This window comes from Falco naumanni, chromosome W, assembly GCF_017639655.2.
Source record: "Falco naumanni isolate bFalNau1 chromosome W, bFalNau1.pat, whole genome shotgun sequence".
NCBI lineage: Eukaryota > Metazoa > Chordata > Aves > Falconiformes > Falconidae > Falco > Falco naumanni.
Window position 1 is genome coordinate 13,994,089 of NC_054079.1, and position 19,489 is coordinate 14,013,577.

At 39.3% G+C, this 19,489-nt stretch overlaps 2 protein-coding genes across 2 annotated transcripts in view; one reads left to right on the top strand and one right to left on the bottom strand.

Annotated features, from left to right (window-relative positions):
* Positions 1-19,489, top strand: part of LOC121080416 (ras-related protein Rab-3C-like) — a 184,877-nt gene that overhangs the window by 16,846 nt on the left and 148,542 nt on the right. The window lies entirely within an intron of this gene.
* Positions 541-1,949, bottom strand: LOC121080519 (endogenous retrovirus group V member 2 Env polyprotein-like). Its single transcript, XM_040578582.1, has one exon. The coding sequence runs from the start codon at positions 1,399-1,401 to the stop codon at positions 661-663; it is 741 nt and encodes a 246-aa protein (XP_040434516.1). The 5' UTR covers positions 1,402-1,949; the 3' UTR covers positions 541-660.

The window sequence follows — 19,489 nt, forward strand, 5'->3', positions numbered from 1 at the left end:
TTTATTACTCGATGCCCATAAACAAATTATTTACACAGTTTTTAACTGTTATGACATTATTTATTCATTAATTGCAGTTTGAGAAATACGGAGAATTCTGCCTCGAATTCAGTCAGCAACTCAGACAGAAGTTGTTGATGGTATAATTTCGCCAACTTGTTTACTCTAAATTTAGGATGATACCTAGGTATAAAGAGTTCTTACTTTCTTGCCCATCAGGTTATTATTTAGGTGTATTTATAAAAAAAGAAAAAGGAATTTAGGTCTGTGCGACGAGCGAGGGGAAGCAAGCGGCCGACTCAGTGTGAGTGATAAAGCAAGCTTCAATTTATTACGGCGCGATTATGTCTTATATACAGTTCCAGTTAATTTTATGCCTACAAATCATCTGCTAATTGGCTAAGCTCTAAAGGATTACATTTTTATACGTTCTCCTATTTGCGGTTACAGCGGATAGCTACAGCGGGTTCGGGTTACACCTTGTTCTTCATGCTTACTCCCTTAAAGTTGTTTTTCTGTTTTTGTACAAAGTCAGCACAATCTTATCTCTCTTCTCTCTTTCGCAATCCTGGTAACTTTCCACTGCAGCTGAGCTTCTTAGTGTTTTTTTTTTCTCTCTGCGGCCTAGTTTGGTTCACTCAGACCTGAGCCAGACTTATGTCAAAAAGTCGTATCACACAGTCCTTCCATAGTACCGTGGCCGTTCTCTTTCATCCATTCTGCAACAATTCCCCCTTTTTCTTTTTGGACAAGGAAAACTGGTCCAGTTACACGTTCAAACAATTTTCGAATACAGGAGAGAGCACAACTTAAACATATAAATCCGATGACAACAATTATCACTATAAGTAATACACTTTGTAAAAGTCCCTTTAACCAGCCTCCTATTCCAAACCAATTTGCTAAACTTTCTAGGCCAAAGAATCCAACATCTTGTTGAATCCTTTGAGAATGTTCCATCAACTGTTTAATTTCTTTGTGTATGGAGCTGGAATTGTCTTCAAGGTCCATACAACACATGCCTTCAAAATCTTCACAGCCATGTCCATGTGCTAATAATAGAAAGTCAATGGCCATGCGATTTTGTAAAACAGCATGTTGAACAGTGGTTAGGCTATCAGCTAGGTCTGATAGTACCCGGCTGGTGAGGTTGGCTTGTTTAACTATCCAACAAGACAGTGTTTCTAAGTTTTTATGGGCTCGAGCAGCAGCAGCACCTGGGATAAAAAACGAAGTAAAAAATACTTCCCATTTATTCCAAAGTTGTACACTATCGTCACAGGTGTTTTGAAGAGTTTGTACAACATCTCTTTTCCATCTTGTTGGATTTGATTTGTTAGGATGATGATGTGGTAAAGCTAAACTTAAGCGACCAATGGTACATGGACCCCCTACAGGCATTGAGGGTATTCCATTCCATGCTCTATTACCACAAATAAAAAATAGACCAGGGGGTAACTTTCTAGGATATAATACTCCAGGGGCAGGATTTGACAGGTTTCGACTGGTATGGTTACACCAACCACTCCAAAATAGACTGATTTCCAATTGGGTATACAAGAGTGCTAACAGTTGCACTACAAGGTGTGGCAGAACTTTCACCAGCACAAGGATACTTAGAAGAATTTAAATATACACAATAAGAGGCATTCAATGAGTCAACTAGTTCAATTTCTTGAGGATTAGGACCAATAGAAAGTTTGTCATCCCAATTATCAAATTTATCAAAAAACTCACTCATATTTGAACCTCGAGCTAATTGGGTAATCTTTGTCTGGCTAAGAGACTGGTTAAGGGTGATCCAATCTGAGTCATTTAATGGCACACCTACTAAACAAGTTAAAAAGGGTACACTAGGAGTTGACACGCTTGCACAAAATGTGGTTGTGTTGACAGCTCTGCTTAAGGTTACCCATACATTTTCCCGCACATCAAACAGTGATTTAGATACAAAAACTACACCTATAACAGTAAGATTAATTAACACAACAGCTGTTAACATCATGATTAGAATATAGATAAATTTATACTAAAAGATTAATCACAACTGTCACTGGTTGTTGGAACATTGGTCACCGCTGCTTTGGTCCACTTTGCTGGGATCCACTGTGGTCCTGTGGAAGTAAGTACACACATATAACCTCTTCCAGCATATTTCACCTCTGCTGGTCCTTTCCACAAACCAGTTGAAGGATCCCTATTCATAACAAACATTGGAACATCATCTTTACATAGCTTAAACATACGAGTGCAATGCTAACAATTATTACTATAAGCAAAACACTTTACAACAGCCCTTTTAAACTACCAGAAGACCGCCCTAATAATAGAGCACCATAACTTTGTCCATTAATTATCAGAGGTCCTCGGACACGAGTTGCAATTTTTTGTGTTCGGTTGTCAATTAATGTTGCATCTACTGCTGTTGCCAGGTCCAGGCCAAGGCTCCCTCGGGTGGCGGGTTGTAACACGGTGTCTGTCGATAAGAGTTGGTCATGTCTCCTGGAGGGGGTGTCGTGAAGGTGACAGGAGTCGCGATTGGGGTCGACGCGCTGCGGCTCCTCGCGCTCGGTTTCTCGTTTCCCGTCTGCCGACAGACGTTGGTCCTGTGAGTTCCTTGCTGACAATTTCGGCACCACACTTGACGTTGTCGACATCGGTCACGGGTATGTCCTGGCTTCCCGCATCGATAGCAGAGGAAGTCTCGGCGCGTGGTGGTCACTGGCTTCGGGGACGCGGTAGCCCCAGGGGGGGCGCAGAGGCGCAAGCACTGCAAATGCCTGACTTTGGGCTTGCACTAAATCTCTCCCTACTGCTTGGATTGCTTCCACTAGCAAGGCTTGCTGACCTACTGGCACCCGACTCATTCGCTCTAGCATTGTTTCTACAGAAGAATCTAAGGGCAGGGTTACTAAAATGCCTTTGGTGTAACTGTTACTATTCTCCAGAATACACTGGCACAATAACTGCCCTTTCATAAAGTTAGGTGTATCTGGTGGGCTCACTGTGGAGGCCTGACTCATTCACTGTACTACGTAACTGACTTAATATTTTCCAATCAAAGCCTCCCAGGTTCCCTGTCTTTGGTTAGCGGCATTCATCTGATACATTACAGGGAAAGCTTGTAGGGGGTTGACTTGATCAGCAATATAAAATATTCCCTGACCAGCCGCTTCTTGTGCTATTTTTTGCCAATTAATGTGCGTAGAACGCACCAGTTTCTTTACTGTATTTTTTTTCTCTTTTTTTTTTTTTTTTCTTCTTTTTTTCTTCTCTTTTTAGAATTTTGTATTGACTGCTCACTGCTATTTTCTTCCTCAGCAGCACTTTCGTCAAATGTGTCCCCGCCCTCTGGCCCCCCCCGAGGCTACTGTGCCGGAGGGGGGGTGGGGGGGACGGACGACACACGAAGGGTTTATAGGTGGTACAGAGAGCACTGTTTGTGATAAAGAGGGTATTGGAATGTGATTTTCACATAGCATAATTTTTCCTGCATTAGGATCTGCGCTTGCAAGTCGGCTTGTTACTGCCGCAGCAAGGCGCTCTGCTTGATATCTTTTTACACAATTAGTTACTTCATGCCATGATTTCATCAAATCTTAGCAACTTTATCATCATCAATTACTAAATCCCATAAACAATCTCCATAATTACGCCATTCATCTACTTCAAACATATGCTCAGGATCTATAAAATATCCTTTCGCTTTACCCATAGTAATTAACCTGGCCAGATCTTTTAAAGGGCCTACTCCCCGCTTTTCTAAAAAGCATCATAAAAGTGCTACCTCTTTTTCCATAGCGCGCTTAAAATAGTCCTTTTCCTTGATTAAGATGCAGCCTTTTCTCTGGGTAGACACTCACGGACGGCGAACCTTTCCTTGATTAACGTCGGTTCAAGCACGGATCGAGGTACGATGCCTGCATCAGTCGATCTTCGCTCCCTGGTCGCTGCTACCAGTGCTTCTCCGTCCTCGCTGTCCGGTGGAGAACAAGGATTGGGGGTCCCTGTTCGGGCGCCACTTGCGACGAGCGAGGGGAAGCAAGCGGCCGACTCAGTGTGAGTGATAAAGCAAGCTTCAATTTATTACGGCGCGATTATGTCTTATATACAGTTCCAGTTAATTTTATGCCTACAAATCATCTGCTAATTGGCTAAGCTCTAAAGGATTACATTTTTATACGTTCTCCTATTTGCGGTTACAGCGGATAGCTACAGCGGGTTCGGGTTACACCTTGTTCTTCATGCTTACTCCCTTAAAGTTGTTTTTCTGTTTTTGTACAAAGTCAGCACAATCTTATCTCTCTTCTCTCTTTCGCAATCCTGGTAACTTTCCACTGCAGCTGAGCTTCTTAGTGTTTTTTTTTTCTCTCTGCGGCCTAGTTTGGTTCACTCAGACCTGAGCCAGACTTATGTCAAAAAGTCGTATCACACAGTCCTTCCATAGTACCGTGGCCGTTCTCTTTCATCCATTCTGCAACAGGTCTGTCGCAGGAAAACAGTCATTATATTTTGACAGCAAGAATGATATTTGGTAAACATTTTTGCCCCATATAGATTGGATACCATTGACTTTGGTTTATTTTACTTGGAGATAAAGCCAACTCTGCAGAAAGGAATATGAAGTAACCTATCATAGGGGATTCTGGTTTTCCTTTCAGGATGGTTTGGCCTGTCACACTGGCTAGCAAAGTCTATATTTGTTCAGCTTAATGAATCATTCTAGGATAAGCTGAGCTAAAAAAACTCTGGAAATTTAATATTTTATAATTCTATATTCACCTATAATTAGGACTCATATTTTCTGCAGAGTCCTGAAATCTTCTGGGTCTTCTTATTTCTGACCTCTTCTCCAAAAGATATTAAAATTCTAGTCATCATAGGAGACTTAAACAGCAATAAGTGCAATTTACTTAGTGCAATTTCTTTGGAGAAATCTGTTTGTGTCTTCCCTGTACAATGACTAGTGCCACAGAGTTGTGATATAATATCAGGGTTCTGTCATGAAAGGAGTGGTTAGGTCAGGTTGCTTAAAGAGTTACCACCAAAGAGTTTAAGTAAAATAGGTTTAATATGAATTTGTGGAAATGCAACTGCACAAAATTCAATGACAAGGTTTACTCTATTACTTATTACATGGAGTAAATGCACAGAGATAAATCAAGTTGAAATCAAGTCAGGATAGAGTTGGAAACGGTTTATAAAGATCAAAGATATAAAAGGGTAAAGGAGATCCTCCCTTTGAGTCACAAGGTTCAGAATAGACTCCCTTGCTTTCTAAACTCTCACAGAGTTTAGGTGCAGCTGGATCCAATCTTAGTCTCAGACTTGGACAACGGATTAGATCTAAAGCATAGAGAGAGAAAAAAAAGAGAAAATTTGTTCACAGTTTAAGATTATCCATAAGATTTTAGCAGCAGATCAATAAAATTTGTTTTAAATCACAAAATTACATAAATAACCTAACTACTTCAAGCTTGCAATATATATTACAGCAAAGGTATACCTACTAAAAGTTTTCCCTCAAGTTCAGTGAAATACATCTTATGCCTTTGCATTCCTCAGTGGGTGAAGGGTTGAGCCTTGGGGAGCAGGAGTATCAGCCCAGGATCCATTGTTGACTTTCCATGATGGTCGCACTAGTATCGCAAACTTAGTGTTTTGTGAGCTTTGAGTGGCATCCTGCTCAGAGGGAGATGCTGGTCACATCCCGCTGCAGTCCAGGAGAGCTCAAAAGGGTCTCACTTCAGGATGGCTGTTTATAAGGCTGTGAGATGATTGACTTTAGTCATCAGCAATTTTCTATCCCAACTGCAACCTGAGCTGGTAATTTTCTCAAGAATTCCAGGAACAATATATTGTTCCACTTGGTTACTACTCAGGCTATGATCTGCTGGGAATATTCTAGCATTGTCAGGGAATAACTGATTGTTTCCATTCTTCTTCCCTGCTTTGACCAGTCAACAGGAGTTCCAGCACCAGCAGTGTCATTCTCTGCCTTAGCTGAGCAAGAGCTGTTGATACAGTCAAGGGGTGCTTAACTGCCCAACTCATTACTCAAGGCACTGAGGCCTAGCCGGCAGCTCCCAAGGTCATAGAACACCCTGGAGAAGAAGTGCACCACCACAGGTTCCTAGATTTTAGTGGATATGATCACACGTGAGATGGTTTCATCTGTGCTGTGAACTAGAAGTGCCAGAGAGTGAACTGTGGAAGTATCCCAGTTGGCTGGATGTAAATGTAAGATTCTTTAACTGTGTGAACAAAAGGAATCAAGGAAATTTCCTGGAGAAGGTGGAGTTTAGTAATGAGAAGAAGGGTGGGTAAGGTTAAACTGTGACAGGAACTGATAACAAGCTGCCTTGAAAGGATAGTACATCAGACATAGAATGCATTGTGGAAAGGTTTTAGGCCTCAAATAGTAATCTTAATACACAGTAGGTATATGCTAATAAAACTTGTTAGTGATGGGAAGTTGGGTAGTTACCAGTATGGAAGAGGATCAATATATCATACAGAAAAAAATAATGACTTTCAAGTGTGATGTAATAGAAATGGAATTTAATTTAACGGTACCAAATTGTGCACTTTGGGACCAATGATAAGAAAATATTTTATAAACTAGAAGTTATTAGTTAGTAACCACTGAAGAAAGGCACAATCTGGGTATACATGGAAGAGAAAGGATTCCTACCAACTATTCAATGAAAAATAGTTGATATGGCTCTTGCACGTGCCTGGTGAAGTATTTCCAGAGGAAATAGGACTATACCATTATCTACTGCACTGGAGATACTTTATATGGAAAAAGGAACTCAAACTGAAAACAGGTGCAGAAAACCCGTATGGTAGTGAGTAGAGGAACTAAAAGAGATGGAAGCTAAAAGTGTGGCTTTTTTACTCTAGAAAACAAAGGCAAGAGTAGTGCTTTGTTTTTTGACAAAATAATTTTTTTCAATATATACTTAATTTTGTCCAAACCCCACAATTCTCCACTGAGAAACAGTTTGAACAGGAAAGTGTGTAAGCAGGCCTGTTATTTACATGACATCTATGCGCTGTAAGAAGAAACCTGTAAAAATGAACAGGATATGCACTGATGGGCTGTATAAAAGACAGAGGTATTAATAAATTGCCTTAGAAAATGTGTGGAGTTGGGCTGCCAAATGGTACATGCACTGTTCTGAATGCTCCCAATTGCTTCCTCCCCAATCATACAGTGGAAATTAATGCTCTTATGATATTTTGAATATGGCAGTGGTCTTATGGTACCTCAAGGACTCAAGTATTTGTCTTGCTTAATGTCTGTGAGACACCAGCCTTCTTCCTGTTCTTATTTAGGCTAAATTCCTTTTGGAAAGTCCATCCATGCAGGTGCTAAGAATGTTTTGTTCACAGCACTCTGCTTCAGGCAGTTTAATGAAATGAGGGGGACAGAATAGTGTTATTAGATGGCTGCATCCCATAAGATAGAGCTGGTGGCAGGTAGGAAGAGTCATAACAGAAGTGTGACTCAAGGGCGATCAACAGGAAATCAGTTTGTTCATTGGATATGATGAGTCTTGCAGACAAACTCACTAGACAGCAGCTGAGTGTGAACATGTCTGTCATGTTGCAGGGAGTATAAAGTCTATCAAGGCAGAAAGGCATTAAAAAGATCATATAATGGCAAGGGGAGTTATAGTTGCTTTGAATGGGAAATGGAAAGGCTGAGAAAACCAGTATTGTGCTAATTAGAGGGGAAGAGAGAAAAAAATGATGTGATCGAAGCATATATGAGGAGTCTTGTCAAAATGAATGTCAGACTTGAATCAAGAGATTAATTAACAGACTGAAGGATAAAAAGACCTTACAGAAAAGTCAGATAGTCCAAGAGAAATGCCTCTATGATGAAGACAATAAATGCCTTTATGACTGTACAGGAACAGAAATCTTAAAAGCTAAATGGAAGAGACAATAATAGAAGATGACTTCTTGCTTTATTTGAAAGGCTAAGACTGCCTACAGAAATGTCCTGTTGTAAAACAGCCATTATAATGGCTGGTCTATATGAGAGAAATGAGCCTGTGATTTTAAAGGGATAGAAAGAAGAAAACATGGAATCTCTTCATACATTTTGTCAGTCCCATACATGTAGATAAGCAATAGAAGTCCTTGCTAAAGGACATTGCATATGCTAAAAGTTTATATGAATAAAGACAAGTCTGGGCAAATCCGTGGAAGAGATATTCATTGAGAGTACTTATAGACATAGAAACTACATCCAGCTCAGGAAATCACAGAGATGCATGTGGTTGGAGGTAAGGGGAATGTTAAAAAGAACTATCATATATGTTCACCTTGCTGTTACAATTTTCCCTAAGCATTTACTCATCAACCCTGTCACAGAGGATACTGACTAGATACATTTTTGGTCTGACCCAGCAAGGCTGGTCTTATATAAATGTTTATTTATCTGTAAAACAGATCAGTTCTTTGCTTTCTTCCAGGAAAAGGTTCCCTGCTTTTTATGGATCTATATTTCTCAGCTAGAAAAGTGGAAGAAAATTCAGCCATAGCTATTTTAATACACAGGCCTTTGTCATGTACAAATGAACCTTGATACTTTGAAAATAACAGGATCTGGGAAAATAGGAATTTTACCTGCCTGTCCCTTTCAACAAGGTTTTCTGAGAGCTGTCATATAGTAGTACACAAGTAATCCCATAAGAGGTTGGAGGTAAGGCATGGCAAGACTGCAGTCTTCTTGTTTCATCATGGTGAAGGATGCAGGGTCAGGAACCGGGTAGATTCCAGGAAATCTTATGGTAATATTTGTGCTTTGATTCTAATTTTTAAAGAATTGCTGAGAAGCTGAAGTTGGTATAATTATCCTTTAGTTCCTGATAGATTACATACTAGATTTCTTTTTCTAAATTATAAAACGTCTTTACTTCTTTTTAAGCTTCATATATCACAGTCTACTCCCTTATAAATTCCTTTAGAAATCCTAGGCCCCAGTGCAGTGGTTCTTAACCATTCATATTCAGGCCCATGGTGTCCTGTAGGACAGCCAGACGTGGTCTGTGAAATGATCACAGATTAAAAAACCCAAAACATTCTCACATGTGAGCAAGGAAACAAAATGAGGGAAAAATAGTAGTTTATATTATTAGCCCAACCTGTATTTGGATAGAAATAAAAATTCATGTGGGGTATCTCTGAAAAATACATTGAGTAACCTTGACTTAGAAAGCCCTGTTTTCCCTCTGCAAACATAGGAATGATACTATCTCCTACCCGACTTGCAATAATTCTTTCTTGAGCTCTTAGTTCCTTTTTTCTTCTTCTGTATAAACTTTGGAGTTCACTCTGACCACAGCACAGCCCTTGAGACTTAATTCTTTGATATTTTCCATTTTGTGTTGCCAGCTAGCAAGCAAAATAGAATTGTATGACTCCTTCTCTTTGCTTATAAAAGAATAAGTAAACATAGACACCTTTATAAGAATGGGAGAAAGTTTTCAAGGAAGACTGGTTTAGGTTTGGATAAGGAGATTGCTGTATTTTGAACATATTCTGGAAAGATGCTAGAGTCTGTTGACAACAATGGATACACATTCATCTAATACATCTTTTGTCTCAGGGCAATCACTGTGCAAAGCAGAGTTTCCAGCACACAGTGTGCTACCACATAAAGGATCTCAAACACAAAGCACGGGAGCACAGCATGGCAGCCTTTGCATAGTAGAAACAGGCAATGTTTTTCTAAACCTTTTTAAGTTTGGGGGCTTTTTTCTTTTCCCTTTTGTTTTTTTTTTTACCTGATTTACTTCCATGTAGTACAGTGAGAACATAAAGAGTATCCAGTGAGTTTGCCTAATTTACAGCCCAACTCCAGATAAACTCTGCTGGGTGCAAAGGTAAATTTGTTTTTTCCCTTTTGTACAGAAGTTCTTATGAAATAGGAACATTATGCAGAGCAGGAGAATTCACTTCCTACAGTGGTTTCTTTCTGATTATGCAGAAGGGAGCCTGTGTTAATGATTTGCCCAAATATAACTTTCAACAGACCAAAATGAGTGTCTGTCTTCTGTGAGAACTTGAGTTTTCAAGAGTAGCGCTCATACTATGGCTGTTTCTTCTGGAAGTATATAGTTAAATACACAGGTATAATCCCGTGACACAAGGATACAAGGATATCTTGTTTAGTGTGTTTATAAACATGTCTTATGTAGAATAAATTTTAAATTTTGGAAGCTTCTTTTATCTTAGCAATTTAAAAGAGTGGGTAGGGCCACCTACATAAAATGTCCATTAGTATATCTTCCATTGATTTTTCTCATTAAATATAACTCCAAAACTAAGTAATATAGGATTTTTATTCTGCCTGCCTTGCGGATTTTGTCAGTTATGTATGAACAAGTGTTTTAAATGTGGTTGACTGTTTCATAGTTTTTTATCACATATAACTTTTAATAATAGAACAAATCCTCCTCTATGGCAAACCACTTCCAAGTCTGAAAGAATCAATGCTGAATTACTGTGATCCATCCTCTTGGTAACCCAAATTATATCTCCAGGGCTGCCAGACTTTTAGCATTTTAGAGATTAATAGGCTCTGTTTTCTGTTTCTGGAAAGGATTTTGGAGTCTGGCTTTGAATAAGCTAGGGAGGAAACAAGTTTAACAACCGTTCATGTCCTTGAAGATCTTGATTTAACTGATTGACAGTCCTTTATCATCCAGAACGAAATAATCTGTAAATCTAACTTAGCAATTACCCTGATGGTAATTAACTGGTGGTCGGAAATAGCTATCTTCAGAAGGTGATTTGTTCTGTGCTAAAATACCTCTCTAAAAGAAAAAATCCCCCTAAAAGCATCCTTTTTGGAAATGTCTGTTCTATTAAACTGAGAAAGAAGTAGGCCTAAAATATAGAAAAATAATGGCTGAATCCCATGCCTAGTAGCTGGAAAACAAAGGGATATCTTTGGCAACAAGAACAGCCAGTGGGTGAGAGATTCACTCTTGGTTTTGTCATGGCTTTTCATAATTTTTGCAAACATCTGTGTGCTGTAAATTAATGACCACCAGAGCACTTTGGGCAAGTAATGAGTAATGCAAATGATATTAAGGAGGTAGATGCTAACTGATGAATCAGTGTTATGCATGCAGAAGCATCCTTTAGCTGGATGTCATTGCTGAGATGACACCAGTGGTTAATAACATTAAGGCATTTTTTTGTTTATTAGAACCAGGTCCCTATGTTCTCATTCTGAATTTCAGTGTCTGATGAAGAAAATTATTTTGCTGAAGGAAAATTAAGATGAGTACTAATAATTATATAGCCAAGAAAGTTTAGAGAGCAAAGACATGACTACACCAACATTGTTAATTTTTTGAGAAAGGGAGTGGGAAAGAGAGTGGCCATCAAAGCAGAATTTTTAAGCAAAATAATAAAGCTTTCTCATCCCACTGTGTATGGATAGATGCCTGCATCTATTTTATGGGGAAAAAGTTATCTTTGTGATTTGGTCTGATATCTCTATGGAGACCAAATGATTGTCTGAATTCTATTGTAATCATGGGTCTATCTTGAAAAACCTTTGTGGCAGAACCTAGAATATTCTAGAAAGTCTCTGTTTTCTTGGTCTGGAAAATGTTGCTATATTTTTACCAAAAGGCAGGGAACTGAGAATAGAGGTCATACAATTTGGTTTGGATTGAGGTGATATTTTCCAGTCCTTTGAACATAGCTCATAATACCTGTTGCAGGCTGATAGATTTAAGATCTTCTGTACACTGCTAATTGTTTCCAGAGGTGGTGTTTGTGATGGATGCTTCCTATGGAGAAAGAGGCTGCACTTCCTTAAATTTGCTATTTTTATCCAGCATTTCTGGGCATGATTTTTCACAAGCAAAAATTACTTTTGTTACAGTCAGTGGCATAGCGCCTCATAAAGAACTTTCTAAGGAGGTTGTATGGTTTCTTAAGCCTTTTTTAAATGGTAATTTTAAAAACAGCTTCTAAGAGGTGTCTTCCCCAAAATCTCCTACAAATGGGTATGTTTTCATGTTTGAAAAGGATCACATAAGATTTCTTTCCAATGGGACATGAGCCAGGTAGCCAAAGGACTTCTGGAGCAATAACTGATATCAAGAAAGAACTTCAAAAAGGACCTGGCAAGAAATTCCTTGTTTTTTCCCATTATCTGTGGGCGTTAGCAGGAATCTGTGCTTCATAACAATAGTTTAGGAAAAAAGATATGTAATTAATTCTCACAGTGGTGAGTACTGCTCACCAATCCATTTTCCAATTTGTTTATATTTGTCAGAGAACACTTTGTAATGCCTGCTGCCATTCTTTCTACTGTTTATTATCTGGACTGTAATTCAATTGTCCCTGTGGTGGTTTGACCTTGGCTGGATGCTAGGTGCCCACCAAGCCACTCTATCACTCCCCTTCTCAGCAGAACAGGGGGGAGAAAATAAGATGGAAAAGAACTCATGAATCAAGATAAAGACAGTTTAATAAAGAAAAAGTAAAATTTGCATGCAGAAGCAAAGGAAAATAAAAGATGTTATCCTCTACTTCCCACCAGCAAGTGATATTTGGCCACTTCCCGGGAAGCAGGGCTTCAGTATGCATAGCAGTTGCTCTGAAAGACAAACACCATAATTAATGAATACCCCCTCTTCCTCCTCCTTTCTTTTAGTTTTTATATCTGAGCAGATGTCATATGGTATGGAATATCCCTTTGGTCACTTTGGGTCAGCTGTCATGGCTATGTCCCCTCCCACGATCTTGCCCACCCTCAGCCTACTGGTAAGGGGGGGAGGGGAATGTTGGAGGGGCAGCCTTGATGCTGTGGGAGCACTGCTCAGCAGTAGGCAAAAACACCGGTGTGTTATCACCACCTTTCTAGATACTAATACAAAGCACAGCACTATGAGGGCTGCTATGGGGAAAGTTAACTCCATCTCAGCAAGACCCAATTATATTCTTCTTCATCAAGAATCTTAAATAGTTTGTTTTTTTTCTAAAAGCCAGGCATTTCCTATGAATGCAGGCCATGATTTTGCAGCATATGTCTTAAGCAAATGAGCTGCATGTGATACTAATCACTTAGGGTTTCCCTTTTTCAGTCTCTAATAAACCTTGGCACAAGTCTACAATTTCCTATGTCTTTTCAAAATTATTTATGGGGCTCTTCAGAGGGGAGAGTTATAACTAATTTTTGTGATTTGGTCTCCATGCTAGTAAGCTGCTCACTTGCATGAAAATAACATGTTTGCCTCTACCATCCACGAGTATGTGTTAAAGAGAAACCATATTTGTTGTCTTTGTAGTCCCTGCTGCTGTCAGGAGCTTTCAGAACAGAAATAACTTGCAAGTGAAAAATCCTAATTTTTAATCTTAAATCTCAGTTCTGCAGCACTTATGTGAGTGATTCCTGGTTACGTGAATTAGACTATTGTAAATAAAGAGGTTACTCAGGCATATAAAAACTGAAAGAGCAGGTCCATGTTACCTACCCCTTAGAGGTCTGCATCTGTATCATTCAGCTTCAAATATATCATCAACTTAGCTCATTTGAGTCATGGCTAAATGTATTTCTACCTAGTAACAATTAATTCCTGGTGGCAGCTGCCTGTTCCCAAATCACATTCTGTACCTATGTGCCTACAACACATGTAGTTAAATATGACAGAAGACCTGGAAATGTTATTACAGTCCAACCACTTAGAGACCCTCATTAATTACATACAGGGCTGCCTGTGATCAGTTACATTGTCTACTTAGTATGATCTGTACAGTATTGAGTCTGCATAGAGAAAAATCATAAGGAAGAATTAAAATTGAGAAAGCATCTACTTTCTACTCTGTGAATGAGAAGAATGCCTAAGGATCTTCAGAAATAGAAGAAAAAATCATACTGAGATCTTCTAGAGTGTCTAATTTTTAAGTCCTGTCTACTGAGGGAATATCTGAAATATTGATGTTAGATGAACATATATGTTCCTTTCTTCTTGTTACCTGTCCTAAAAATTACTATGTTTTGTGAGGTATGTTAATGCTTTTTGGGTTCCCTACTGAGTTTTTGAGAAAGGAAGGAGGAGGAATAACATTAGCTGAGGGGTGCACTTGTAGACTGGAAAAACCTACTGCTTTTCACAGCAGACTGTCACATCTTCAGGACATGTTAGTCGTCTTGTTTGTATGCATATCACCTGTTCCTGTAGAGGAGGGCTAGGGTGGGACCTTTTTTTTTGCAGAAAAAGAGGTAAAGAAAATCAGAATGGCAGCTTGTTAGGGTGGAATAAGAGAGAGCAAACCATATTTAGGAGCAGAAGTATGCTGTGGCATTTTTTTATTTCTTAAAATATGTTCAAATAGTAAAGCGTCTCCTCTCTCACTACTGTTTCTTTCTATGAGTGCCTCATTACATTGGATAAGGAGAGGGTTTTTTCAGCATTTAGTGGATGTGAAACATGGAATCAGCAGAGTCTTCCACTCATATGACATATCATTGAACCTCTTGAATATCCTTGTAGTTGCTGGGAACAGGCCTTTGGCAATAAGGTAAAGAGTGGTATCTTCCCTACAATGTTGACAAAGCAACTGAGGCACAGAAGGTTCTCACAATTTGCCCATGATTACAGAGCAAATCTGTAAGAAGTGGTAGAGTCCAAAGCAGGCAGTAGGTAGCTGGGTCTGTTGCATCCCAAATGAGCATTCTCACTACTGTTAACATAGTAAGTGTTCTGGGGTGAGTCTGTTTCTCTGTCCTGTTGTGGGTTTTTGTTTGGGGTTGTTTTTTTGGGGGGAGGGGTGCGGTCGTGTCATGGAAACCTTGTAAGGGTTATTGGTTTTATCTGGATGTGATCAGGGAGCTTTTTAAGAAATCTCTCTTTGATGAAACGGAAACAATTATTTCTAATTCCAGTGTTCAGTCTATACAAGAGAGTGGTATTACAGGAATGGAGGTAAAAACCTGGGGATTTTTTCTCTGATAGATTCCCTTTTAAATTTGCTAATTTCCTTGAAAACTTTTGCTGATACATACAAGGAGTAAAATTTGACACAAATTTCAGATTCAACTCTCCTTGCAAACTGGGCTAATGTAATTGTGTTGGTTTGTGCTTGTGTTGGCTAATTTGACTGGGTCTGGCTGAGCTTCAGCAAGATCTTTAAAGAATGTATATTATTTGCATATATTTTCATGTATTGCATTGTGAAATTAGAAGTTACTTTGGCAATATGAATTACTGGTATAGTTTGGTGGTTTTTAAGAGCAATTAGTGGCTAGAAGATATTTTCTCTTTCTAGATTCTTTTGTATTATGTAAATGTACTAGGAGATGAATCAGAAATGATTTGCCACAAAATTACAGATCTTAATAACAATAATCCTGCCTCTCCTGGCATGATTCTCCATTAGGGACAAACTAACTGCTATTTCATAAGCACCAGTTATCAAATTAACACCTTATGCATTTTCCACTGTGCTTATACCTGAAAAGAAGAAATTTAAATTGGTCATTGTCAGCAGCATGGGAAAGGAACCCCAATTTACTGGAGTTGTGGTTTTTCCAGGTGCATTCATTTCAGACCTTTCAGAACTTGAAATGATATCTGAATTAATTTGAAAGGCTTGTAAAAGAAGAATGTGCATAAAAAAATAGTAATGTTATAGTGCTGTCAACTGAAAAAAGCTTTAATATATACAGTAATTAAAAATGTTTAAAATCTATACTGGAAATGTTGAGGGTTTTTTTTCTGGTCTTTTGCTTATGTGATTCTAGTGGAATTTAAAATTTGAAATACATTCTTTACACTTAAAGCAATGTACTAACAGAAATTAATTTGCCTTTTTTTTTTGTGTGTCTGGTAATTAAGCATGGCCAAATTTTGTAAGTTATTAAACACCTCTGATATCTTTATCGTGTTAAACACCTCAACATCTTCAGTCTATCTTGGAATTGAAATTATGAGCCTGCAAATTCTTCTGAGAACAGCCTTCCTTCAAAGGAATATAGAGCAAAGAGATTTCTTAGATGGTCAAGTATTAGTTTTCCTATCTAAGAAGGATGAGGGTGGATAAATGTCATGAATTGAGACAGATTGAACTTCTAATTAGAAGGCAGCCTGGCCAGTATGGCCAAGTGGGAGTGAGTCCAAGAAAAATTAATGTGGAGGTGAGAATATAAGTCAGACTAACTGATCTACCAGCTAGAGAAGAGGACAGCTGGGGGTATTTGTGTCAGTCTGATATGGAGCACTCAGAATGAAGAGAACAAAATCAAGGGATAGTGTTGCTGAGTATGCTGCTGGATGAACCTCATCCAGTATGGGTTGCCTTTTAGTGGTCAGGAAAGCCCTTGAGGGTTCAAGTGGAATTGGATTCCTTAGCTATGTTCAAGTTATTATGTCCATTAACAGCTAAAATTAGTTTTACCTGTTGGTTAACCCAAATTAAGCTGTATACAATGTGCATGTATACACACAGATGTTGTATGGTCTTTAATACATACTACATAGAGATTCACTCTTGGTGCTCCTGACAAATCTAAAAAAGAATTCTGTAACATCATGGGCTGTATTAGCAGCGGCACACGCCTCCACTTAGCTCTCATAAACTGCATCCATGATACTATGTTGGGTTCCCCCTGCCCTCCCCACCTCCCCCAACATACAAAAAATTATATAAACATACTGGAGCAAGTTCAGCAGAGGGTCACCAAGATGCCCAGGGAGCTGGAGGTCTTGGCCTGTGAGGAGAGACCTGGGCTTGCTCAGCCTGAAAGAGGGAAGGTTTCAGAGGGACCTCGGAGCAGCCTCCTTGTACCTGAGGAGGTTATCAGGCTCGATATAAGGAAAAATATTTTCACCATAAGAACAGTCAAGTAATGAAACAGGCTGCCCAGAGAGCTTGAGCAATCTATATTTTGGATGTTTTCAAGATCAAACTGGATACAGTTCTGAGCAACCTGGTCTGATCTTATAGCTGAGCCTGCATGGAGCTGAGGGCTGGGCTAGATGACCTCCCAAGGACCCTTCCAATCTGAAATATTCCATGACCCTACATTTAACCACAGTAGACAACTGCATAATCAATCAGTCTGCAGTCGTGATTTACTGCAAAGTGGTATTTACTGCCACAGTGAGTTTTAAATTCTTATGGTGCTTAGACTTTTGGAATAAACTTACATAAAACTGGAAGTCCAATTATGCTCTAGTATCTTCTTTTCTCTTGCCTATACATTATAAAATTTTCCTGGTGTAGCTCTGTTGGCTGAGGATGGGAGTAATTATTTATTATCATGCTCTCAGCTAACATCAATATCCCAGCAGTACCCTTGTCTTGGATAAAGCTGTGCTACATGAAGAGTATTCCTTTGGATAGAGAATAGGTATGCCAGCAGATAAGCCCCTTGGTTTATGTGCGGTGTTCATGTAAAGGAGCTCTGCTATGGTATTTTCCTGCTGTAGGGTACTAATGTTGATATGGTGGTGTGGGGAAAAGTGACTAAGCATATGCCTATACAGTCCTGTAGATATGTTTTGCAAATCAGACTGAAATTGGTATGTGAGTGTCGCGGAAGGAGTGATGCACTTCACTCGTAAGAGAGAAGCAGTAATATGTTTATTGGTATAAACCAGCAATTTAACAAATTTGATAGTAAATGCAACAGTAGTTTAACAAGATTCAATGGCAAGGTACACCTGATTATTTACTGCATAGAGGGCAGGGTCAGACAAAACTGTCAGGGAGACCCTCCCATTGAGTCATGAGGTTCAGAAAGGACCCCCTTGCATTCTAAACTCCTTCTCAGAGGGGAGTTTAGGTGCAGCTAGATTCAGACTAAATCTCAGATTTGGTCAACCATCTATATCTAAAGGATTATATATGGGCGATCAATCATTTATATCACTTAGCTAAGTTTTCAAAGTTTAGCATGCTGTTAATTACTTACCAAGAATCTGTTGCTGCAAGGAATCTCTCAACCTAGAGGAGTAACCTTGAGAGGTGTCCCTACTCAAGGAGAGATCCTGGTGTGCAGCCCGCTGCTGTGCAGGAGAGCTCAATGGGCCCTGGGCTGTCCACTATTTATGGAGTAAGATAATTGACTCATCGTCATATTTGCATACCAACTACAGAAGTTAGATTCTTTCAAACTTTGCTTGTGTTGGACCTTGACCAGCACTGTGGTTAGGTGGGTGCATTGTTCAAATTAGCCCTTGGCTATTGTGTTGTTATCTGTCTCCCCCAAATCCACTTTGAGTGGGATACAGCCCACTGGTGGTTATCACTTGAGCATTGTTATGGAAATAAAGGTCAGGATTGGGGGGGGGGGGAGGGGACGGGACGGCGGTGGCAGCAACACTGCCACAGTGAGGAGCAGTGAGCCCTATTTCTCTTACTGCCTGATGGGTCTAATTAAGTTTGCACTGACATGGCACACAAAAAAGATGAAGTTTTGCTCTCTGGGACTGTATGGCATGTACTTTTGATATCTGTGGAATGGGGATACTGAAATGATTCTTATGAATCCTTTTGAGATATGTAAATGAGAAGTACTACATCTCATTCAACTGTTAGAGTAAAATAAAATCAGTATTATCAATATAAGCTTCATCATCAGTTGATTTACACTATAGTAAAACACTAGTATTATTTCCTTTTCCTGGCTGGGTGACTTAAGTGCATATTTCAAAGGAAGAAACATCTCTATTATGTGGTGAATATTTGCAACTGTTGTGGCTATGCAGGACAGGGAGCAGTAAGAACAGCTGTGTGTATCTTCATATTAAAACAAGTGTTTTCTGAAAAGTGTCTGTGTGGGAAATGTACTCTGAACATAGCAAATTTGGCAGTTTAAGAACTCTAATTTGGCCATAACAGTACAGAATTAATAGCTACTGTTTGAACTGTGACTCAATAGTATTGCAGGAATCCTTCTACATACCCACCAATATTTGAGATTCTTAACTGGCAGATTTATGGTTTTGGTGCCAAGCTGCCCACTGAATCATGATGCATATGTCCCATATGGATAGTACAGCATCCAGGGGCATGTGCAGTGTTTGAAGGGGATGGAAAAACAACCTCTGAGCATGGGAGCATGTGGCAGGCTGCAAAGAGATAAAAGGAAGGGAAAGTGGCATGCGACAAGAAAATAGATAAAGCAGAAGAGTGGAAAGAGTTGTAGGAGCCAAAGTTTATTGCCTAAATTGGTAAGGTTCATAGGAATGTTCCTGTATGCTATATGTCACACAGAGGTGTTGATGCAGAAGGCTCGGACACAACTTATACGACCAATGTGATCAAGTTAGTGCCACTTTATTAAAAGACTTACAGCAATTTATACTCTCAGCAAAAGATACACACGCTACGCAGGCTTTGTTATGTAAAAAGTGATAGGTTAAAACTACTCGTTCACACGCTTCCACCTCCCTTATGATTGGTCCCCGTGTGGTGCCCACATGCTGCTCCTCCCTTGTGC

Coding starts and splice junctions, on each gene's coding strand:
- LOC121080519 (XM_040578582.1), bottom strand. CDS start 1,401: ATGCCTGTAGGGGGTCCATGTACCATTGGTCGCTTAAGTTTAGCTTTA.